At 37.2% G+C, this 8,674-nt stretch overlaps 2 protein-coding genes across 2 annotated transcripts; both read right to left on the minus strand.

Moving 5' to 3' along the window:
* Window positions 1-1,274: 1,274 nt before the first annotated feature.
* On the minus strand, window positions 1,275-4,153 carry LOC140772165 (proteasome subunit beta type-3). Its single transcript, XM_073114089.1, has 7 exons — window positions 4,036-4,153; window positions 3,757-3,938; window positions 3,554-3,661; window positions 3,376-3,465; window positions 2,639-2,723; window positions 2,175-2,269; window positions 1,275-1,643 (listed from the first exon to the last, which is right to left on the minus strand). Exons 1-7 carry the CDS (start codon window positions 4,039-4,041, stop codon window positions 1,595-1,597), a joined length of 615 nt encoding a protein of 204 aa, XP_072970190.1. The 5' UTR covers window positions 4,042-4,153; the 3' UTR covers window positions 1,275-1,594.
* Window positions 4,154-4,581: 428 nt separating this feature from the next.
* On the minus strand, window positions 4,582-7,881 carry LOC140772273 (probable receptor-like protein kinase At1g80640). The gene is made up of 10 exons (XM_073114260.1): window positions 7,423-7,881; window positions 6,821-6,988; window positions 6,473-6,720; window positions 6,260-6,392; window positions 6,087-6,150; window positions 5,897-5,993; window positions 5,662-5,764; window positions 5,380-5,498; window positions 5,179-5,268; window positions 4,582-5,094 (listed from the first exon to the last, which is right to left on the minus strand). Exons 1-10 carry the CDS (start codon window positions 7,652-7,654, stop codon window positions 4,930-4,932), a joined length of 1,419 nt encoding a protein of 472 aa, XP_072970361.1. The 5' UTR covers window positions 7,655-7,881; the 3' UTR covers window positions 4,582-4,929.
* Window positions 7,882-8,674: the final 793 nt, after the last annotated feature.

Genomic DNA, 8,674 nt, shown 5'->3' on the forward strand with positions numbered 1-8,674 from the left:
ATGCTGCTCGTTCCAACATCGTCATCTAGGAACTCTTACATTCTGCTTTTGAATCTTGCGCACTCTACTTTGATTGTTGTATCCATTTTGATGTAACTACATACTGGTAGTGCATGATCTTCCTTGTGCATTTGCAAGATCTAAGCTTGCAGTGGTATTATTCTGTTGGCCATCTAATTCAGATACATCTTGTTCCAATATTGTTGCTTAAGCAGGCACATATATTGCTTAAATTCTGCTTTAGTATTTCCAGCAGTGCACCCTACCTTGATTGTTTGATGTCACCACTCCATTTGTTACTTTTGTCAGCCATTGTTAAGCCTCCTGATTGCCTGCAGTTAGTCTTAGTTTACTCCCCCTTCATTCTCTTGATCAGTTTCCTTAATGACGACGTGTGAATTCTCTATTTTCTGTTGCTATTCAGGTTGACAATCTTAACAGCACACTTATTTGGATACAATTTTGCTACATAATCTGAAAAACTGAAGTTGTCAGCTCTTCTTAACTTGCCACTTAACTTGCTTGCAAGTTGTTTATTGCTTTGTATGGCAATTTTTGCTCTTCAATTCCCTGCTGTCATACATAAACGACACTACACCTTATCTCTGCTTCTTGGCTCGTACAGAAAATTTGTTCTTCCTCCCACTCTCTCTAGTAAATTCTGGTTTCTTTTGAAGTGAGAATCTAGACCATGAAACCCCCAGCTTACTGCGTTTAATCAACAAGAGTTGGTAGCCCCCTAAAATCCCATATTGCTGTTTGATCTAACACTATTTTAGAGGTCCTTCAGCACCTTGTATATAAGATGTTGACAGAAAGGTGCATTGTCGTTGATTGTAACGCTGAAGCCAATGCAGAGACAACAACTTTTGTGAAGTTACTGCTGAAAATTTTCAAGGTCTACGTTTTAGGTGTAAATTTGCTCGTTTGCTTCTTTTTCTTCCTCATGCTTGTGGAGAGCTCGAGCCATACAACTCGATAGAAATAATCGTGGCTTATATCTATCAAAAATTGTTACGTTCTTCCAGTTTTTGGGACTTATTTCAGATTAGCAACATCTGCATAAGTATTAGATGATTGCCGATGCAGGTAAAAAATATAGATGTTCAAATTAAGGAGACGAAGAGGAATCGTAGCTAATTAGATCAAACAAGTGTCCCTGGTTATCTCGATGTAAGAATAACTACTGCAGTAGCTAACGTTACCCTGGTCATATCCTCGTATTTGTAAGATAATTCCACTTCATAATCAGAGGAGATCGTAAGTCCGAGGGCTTAATTTGCAGATCACTTTATCCTCTGCACGACCAAAGAAATATTGCAACATCTACGCCAAGCGTCACAAATGATATGCAAAACAATAGGCAGTCAACGAGGGCTGCAACAGAAGTCTTGATAAAACTGGTATTTAGTCCTACTTCTAGTAAAACAACACTGAACGAAATGCATTGAAAGTAAAAAACATAATTTGGGACTGTGATAATATCTTAGAGAAAGGTGCTGTTAAAACACGGTGTCCGTGCGCAAGGCAGCCTAAGATTGTAGGAAGATGGTGGTCCAGTAGGATGATATGAAACAAGAGTAAAGAAGCTGGATCAGTCCATCCTTCCTTTCAGTATTCTCTCCTGTACTTCAGTCGGTGTCCTGAAAACAAGCCAATGCAAGTAAACAAGTATTCAATAAAGAGAACATTTTAGCAGTTGGTTATAACCACCGAAAAATAAATATTGGGATTTTATTAATGTCATTTGCAGGATAACATAAACAACCCCAACATAAGCTAACATATATTTAAGGAAGAATGAGACTCTTTTAGTTGATTGTTCAACAATAATATATGGGGGGGTTAACAGATGGGCCCCCTATGGAACACAAAAAGACTGATTGCTGTGAGACAAATATTGGATGCATAAAGCTCATGGAATTGATATTATCCAGAGTTGCTTGTCAAACTATCTAAAGGATTAGAATTTAAAAGGAGAAAATGAAATCCAAATCTATCATCGAAAAACCTAAGTTCTTCCATACAAAAGGGAAGAGAGAGAAAAGAACTGTTGCAATCGATAAGGCTTGAACTTTTCGGTTGAACATTCATATTAAGACACAAGAAAGAAAAAAGTCAAGACACTACATACATCACAGAATTCCAAAGAGGTTGAAAGGGATTAAACTTACACAAGAAGAACATAGCCTCCCCAACCACTCAAGCAATCTCGATCGACAGATGCTAGCAGTGCTTGTGATATAGTCTCAAACAGTTCATCAGGTTCCTACGTCACAACACAGAAGAACTCATCAAGTCATTTTATGATAATTATAACCATTTTTAAAATACCTACAATCATAACTTTCTGATAACTCTTTTATGGATTTATATTTTATACTGATTCACCAATTTTAGTAATTTTATTCATGCAAGTGATACATGAACAGCTATCATCAAGTTCCAAAATATACTGGGTGAACAGATAAAACATTATTAGAAGTATGTTTTTTTAAGATAAATTATTAGAAGTATGTTGTTACAAAGTTTATGGCATTAGAACACAAACGTGCAATAAGCTAAGTGATTCGCAAATTAAGTCATCCAAGCTAGGCAGGATAGCTATTTTAATAATTTATTAATACTGACAACTAACCATGTTGGGCTTATACATAGACTCGCAAACCCCATAGAGAGACTCAGAGGCTGTACCAGAAACAACAAAGTCCTTTGCTAGCTCCCTGCATAAGAGATAATCCCATGATGAGTCCCAAGTCAAGACAGAGAAAATTTAGCTGAGGGTCAACTAGACAAAAAGTGAAATAAATAAGCAAGTCATAGCTGAGTAAACTCATGCTACAAATGATGGCTTGACGACTCAGAACTAGAGGCAACTCGCTTAGTGCCCCTTACGAAGGTCCATTGATATCTAAAACCATTAACATATGGCATCTCTAACAGCCATCTCTAACCTATAGAAATTTTTCGCCTCTTTCTCTAAATTACCACTGTGATAAGCCTGTCCTGAAGGTTGTTATTCTAGATTGGTCTTGCACTTCATTCATCCAGAGAAAATTAAATTTAACCTAATAAAGCATTAATAAACAGCATCCTTTCCTTCAACTATCTAAATTAACAGGTATAGAACACATGGATTATACATTAATGTCTTGATAATCCTACACCTGCCTTTTCAGTAGTATTATCTCAGAATTGACATCAAGACACAAAGACAACTTAACTATGAATCGAGCCCTATAAAGATCTGCAGAATGCTCAGCTAATGCAGATCTCCTTATTCAAGACTACTAATTATAAACCACCAGCACCACAGAAACAGCTCTAAAATTATAGACATGCATTGAACATTAAACATAAGAGAAATATACATACTTGGCACCAATGCAGTCCATGGTACAAATGAACGGAATGTTATCATCTCCTAATCCAGCAATTACTGGCTGGCAAAAGTATGGGCCAAACCTATAAGATCAAAACAAAAAACCTTTTTAGCTTAAAAATCGTCCAAAAATACGAAAATTGTACAATACATTAAGCTCAAAGATCGAACCTTTTCTCATAAAGCAAAGCCGACACGAGGCTCGCGAAAGCCTCGGGCTTCATATCCCTCTCTTCTCGAAGCTGGTACAACTTATGCCGGAAGACAAGCCGCTGATATCTACAAGCGAGAACCCAAATCAAAAACATAACACAAGAAATTCCCAAAAGACGAGATCTTATTCAAACGGAAAGGAAAAGAAATAGAATTCTCACAGAGTTTGGACATCGGTGGCGAGGCCGGAAAGGCCAATGTAGAGCTTGTCGTGGATCTTGAAGACCCTGTTGAAGTCGGTGGCGATGGTCTGGAGCTGCACACCGAGACGCCTATCACTCGCGATCGCGAAGCAGTTCTTCCCCACCATCGCCACCACGGCGCTTCCATTGTACTCGAAGATCTAAACCAAACGAGAAGCAGCAAAAAAAAACCAGGGTTCGGTTAGGGTTTCTGAGAGGAGATAGGGAGACAAATTAGGGCTTTGGAGTAACACATACCGACATGGCCGAGAGAGAGAGAGAGAGAGAGCGAGCTCCAAAGACTAATAAATCTTTCTTCTTTTCAAGGAATGGAGATTCGAGTATTGGAGAAGTTCCTGACTTGCAGGAGAAGCATAGTATAAGGAGCTGGAAGTAATTCGAAATTTATTTTATATAATATGTAAAAAAAAGAATTTCGAAAAGTTGAGGGTGATTTTTGGAAAACTAGAAAAAATGGGTTTGATTTGTAAATTGTCGAATGTGAAACAATTTCCCATGGATGTAACCAAAGATTATCAAACAAATGCTGCACCCAAGATGAGAAGGCTAAAATAAAGTTTGATATATTTGCACTTAATCTTACTAAAAATTGAGTCTCAATTTCTGATGCCATTTTTCATTACCTCCATGTTAATGCAGCAACTACCAACTAAGACAGAAATCTAGTTCATGGAATGCTCATGTTCTTGTCCATCTTAATTCATTTCTGCCTCCTGATAATAAGCAACTACTCATTCATTAGATCACTTGCATTTAGAGAAAATAATATGAACATTGCTTTTTTTTATCTGCAGAATTCACATCTTATCTAACTGCAAATTTCTGCACAGTAGATTGTCAATTTGTCATACATTCAGATCTCTTCAATGGGAAAGATAGAAAAAGTAGATACTCAAAAGACTCAGAACTATACAATCAACTTCTTTTCTAGTGCAAAACTGCATCCTTGTTCTTTTTTTACAACACCAGGTGAAGAAATGAATTTTTTGCCTCAACTAACTTCAAACATCTTCAACTTTTGAGACTTGATCAGGGAATAACATTCTGGGCGAACAAATGGTGGGCAGAAACATAATATAATGTGGACTCGTGCACCGCCCGCAGGCAAAAAATAAGTTGCAACTAATATGCTCAGCAATTAGAAGGCAATGGGTTTGCACAAGCTGATGGTTCTGCAACCCTAAGTGTTCCCCCGAGCTCGATCGGTACCAGTGGAACAAGAGAGTGAAGGACATCAGTTATTAATGGCCTATAACTTGGCTCTGGCTGGACACACAACACTGCTACAGCTGCAACCTGGACAAAACCACATGTCAAAATGGTTAGAATGAACAATTTTAGAATTAAAATGCTGAATAAGATCGAAGCCAGATCACCGACTTGGTATAAGTGCTTCAAATCCATTGTATTTCTGATTACAGGATCCACAGCATTAGGAAGCTTCGATCTGTCGGTTAGCTGAGGCATGGCCTGTATACATGAATAAATTGGTTGAAAATATTAAATATCTCAGTGGAACTTAATGCAACTAATGGTGGAATTGTATATTTGGAGATCCCAGCCACTGAAAGAAGTGCATACCCATGTAACAATAGATTGACATTGAGATGCAGCCATTTTTTCAACTGGCTTCCTTCCCATCAGGAGTTCAAGAAGAACTATTCCAAATGCATAAACATCACTCTTCTCAGTAAGCGTACCTGACAAAATATTGAGCATTGTTATTCATAAAGAAATCAATAAACTTCAGAAAAACACATATTCACACAGAAATCAATATACTTCAGAATTACTAAAAGAAGAAAAGGAACTACAGATTTACGAAATTTGCAGACTGAAAAAGAAAAAGAGTAGAATGAATACCGTCTAAAAGATACTCGGGAGCCACATAACCTAGAGTGCCTGAAAGCGTTGCACAGCCTTTGTTGTGATCTCCACCAGTCACTGCTAGGCCAAAGTCTGAAATCTGTACCCAGATAAAACCGTCACAAGTGGGACGACAGTTGATTGCTTCCAACGGTAGCGATTGAAACAAACAAATTCTCAAAAGGAAGAGGAAAACATATAAATTGATCAGAAAAACAAAAATCAAATCTACCTTCGCATTGAAGTCAGAGTCCAGAAGTATATTGGAAGACTTCAGATCTCTATGAATGACCGACGGGTTGCAATGCTCATGGAGATATTCTAATCCTCTGGTTGACATTAAATTCAAAGTTATCAACATTTTAAACTCATAAGACTTTATCACCAGATCGAAATGTTCTGAGCAATTTCGTGGTACATACCTTGCTGTGTCGAGTGCAATTTTCATGCGAATGTGCCAACTTAAAGCCGATCCATGAGATGGCCCTACAAAAGTAATAGTAAAGAAGAGAGACAAATCAAAATTCAAGCTTTTCCAATCCTCAGATCAATCAGAAAGAAACATAAAACGATATGAAGCCAAACGGAATCCTACCATGCAGTTGTGTTTCCAGAGATCCATTTTGCATCAACTCATAGATAAGCAGTCGACTTCTTTCATGAACACAATATCCCAAGAGAGAAATTACATTTGGATGGCGAATTCTTCCGAGCAAATCCAGCTCATTCTGAAGAAGAAAGAAGAGAAGGAGAATGTAAGATTTTTAATCCAAGTGCGTACCAGGACTGAGCAAGATCAAGATTTCACCTCAAATTCCTTTTCACAATGTTGCTCATTGCCATCTAATCTCTTTACAGCAGCAAGAACTCCTCCCTCAAAAAAAGCTTTATATACGCGACCAAATCCTCCTTCACCCAAGATATTACTCTCACTGAATTCATTTGTAGCCAATTCTAACAATGGATACTCGACCATTGGCAGCAAACCTTTCTTGCTCACCCTTAGTGAATTGAACTTGCTCAACAATGGACCTAATGCAATTCCCCTAGTAGCACCTAGAGCATATAAAATGTGAAGTTTCCTCAGCGAGATTCCATACCAATGTCGCAATTTGCAACAACCAATGGATCTAATAGGGGATATGAAGAAGCAAACCTGAACTTTGGATGACTTTGGAATCTAGAGTTCGGCGAGCCCTTCGCCAAAAGATCCAGGCAAAGAATGTCGATACGATTATTACGGCCACCGCGACTGAAGCCAAGATGGTCGCCAAAAGCAGTTCTCTATGGTAATGGTGATGCGTTACCACTGTGATCTCCATCACTTCACTCAGAACAATAGATTACAAATGAGGATTAGTAACACATAGCAGTTCATGTTTTCTATTCATACGTAAAGCGTTACTGATCAAATAAGAGTTATTTCCTGGATAAAAGTCTCCGTCTTTTTCCTCTCCTAAATGACATAACTGTGAGATCCAAAGAGAAACGAGCAACTACAGAAATCCTAGGAAGAAGGTCTTGAATTAAAAACTTTAAAAAAAACCCAATTTTCTTCCTAATGGCGGACAATCTTTGACAAAAAAGACGGAGACTTTTGAAACACAGACCGAAACTTTATCTAAAATATTGTTAGAAATTGAAAAGAAAATGAAGACATTTTTTAATTAAGCCGAAAAATCCAACCAAAAACGGAAGATAAAAATGTAGAGAAAATAAGTGCCCAACAGAAAAGAAAAAAAGCAATCAACTCCCTACCTAAAGGAGATGGTGCCCCAGATGCAGGAGATACAGAAATGGTTTGGTCTTGAACAGAGGGAGAGATGGAAATGGAAAGAGGGGATGGTTGAGGGGCATGAGATGGGTCGGAGATGTGGTGAGTTCTGGCATTGGTGAGAAGTGGTAAGGAGAAGATGAAGAAGAAGCACAAGACCGAAGAAGGAGAAAGGAGAAAGGGAAGAAGGGGAGGTGGCCTCATGGTCTCCTCCATTGATAAAAAGAGATAGTAACCAGTTTAAGGATATCTAAAAAGGTGGAATACTGGAGTGAGGTGTAGATATGCCAAAAACCAAAATTGGGAGGGAATCCAAATTCTCATGACTATGGAATGGAGAGAGAGAGAGAAGAGAGAGAGAGAGAGAGAGAACTCAAAGTTTGATTTGAATCAAGTCTCTCTCTCAGACACACACACACACTTTTCGTGGGGCTTATTTAAAAATGGATGAGTCTTTTCAAGGTTTGTGCTCTCAGATTTCCCTTTCTTGCTAGAAGAAAAGAAGAAGAAAAAACAAGAGAGAGAGAGAGAGAGAGAGAGAGAGGGAAATGTGAAGGAAAGGGACAGTTGCAGGAGAACAGGATAACGCATTTGTTTGAGTGGGGCAATGTGGCAGTTACCAAAGAGACAGAGAGAGAGAGAGAGGGAGAGAGAGAGAGATGAATCCAATATAGCTGAGAGAATGGAATAGTTTGGTTTTGTTTGTTGAAAAGATTTATGGTGAATAACTGAATAATGTCTCATATTCCATACTTCACATATATTATATATTAAAAAAAACATGTCACTAATTAAGATTTAAAATATCATTATTGTCACCTAAATCTCTTTATATTCTTTTAAAATATCAATACGTTACTTAAATTTAACTAATCACTAGTAAAATTAAAAATATTTGTCATCTAAAACATCAAAATTAGATTTAGAAAAAGGCTTGTTTTACCCGATATAAATAGTTCAAAGTCATTTAAATGGTTAGTAAATATTTTACACACAGAAGTGTATCTCATTTGTATATTTCTTATTAACCTTAACAATAATCTTTTAAAAGTATTTCATTGAAAACTTATCATGATGGTAATTCTAAAAGAATCAAAAGAATTTAATGACAATTTTAATATTTTTTTATAAAAAAATCAGTGATGATTATATTATAAAATAATATTTTTCCTATTCAACCATCTGAATCAAAAATGGCTCCTAAATAAAGCTTAACTTTGCATGTTATATTCAAGA

The sequence above is a fragment of the Typha angustifolia genome, chromosome 12 (genome assembly GCF_048772165.1).
Source record: "Typha angustifolia cultivar Huaian chromosome 12, ASM4877216v1, whole genome shotgun sequence".
NCBI classification, from domain to species: domain Eukaryota; kingdom Viridiplantae; phylum Streptophyta; class Magnoliopsida; order Poales; family Typhaceae; genus Typha; species Typha angustifolia.

Excerpts from the sequence above, each read along its gene's own strand:
- LOC140772273 (XM_073114260.1), bottom strand. The coding sequence starts at position 7,654 with ATGGAGGAGACCATGAGGCCACCTCCCCTTCTTCCCTTTCTCCTTTCT. Across the intron at positions 6,151-6,259 it reads TCTGGAAACACAACTGCATG|GGCCATCTCATGGATCGGCT; the intron begins GTAGGATTCCGT and ends TTACTTTTGTAG. Across the intron at positions 5,499-5,661 it reads TCCCGAGTATCTTTTAGACG|GTACGCTTACTGAGAAGAGT; the intron begins GTATTCATTCTA and ends ATATTTTGTCAG.
- LOC140772165 (XM_073114089.1), bottom strand. Across the intron at positions 3,662-3,756 it reads GCCACCGATGTCCAAACTCT|ATATCAGCGGCTTGTCTTCC; the intron begins GTGAGAATTCTA and ends TCTCGCTTGTAG. Across the intron at positions 3,466-3,553 it reads GCTTTGCTTTATGAGAAAAG|GTTTGGCCCATACTTTTGCC; the intron begins GTTCGATCTTTG and ends TTGATCTTATAG.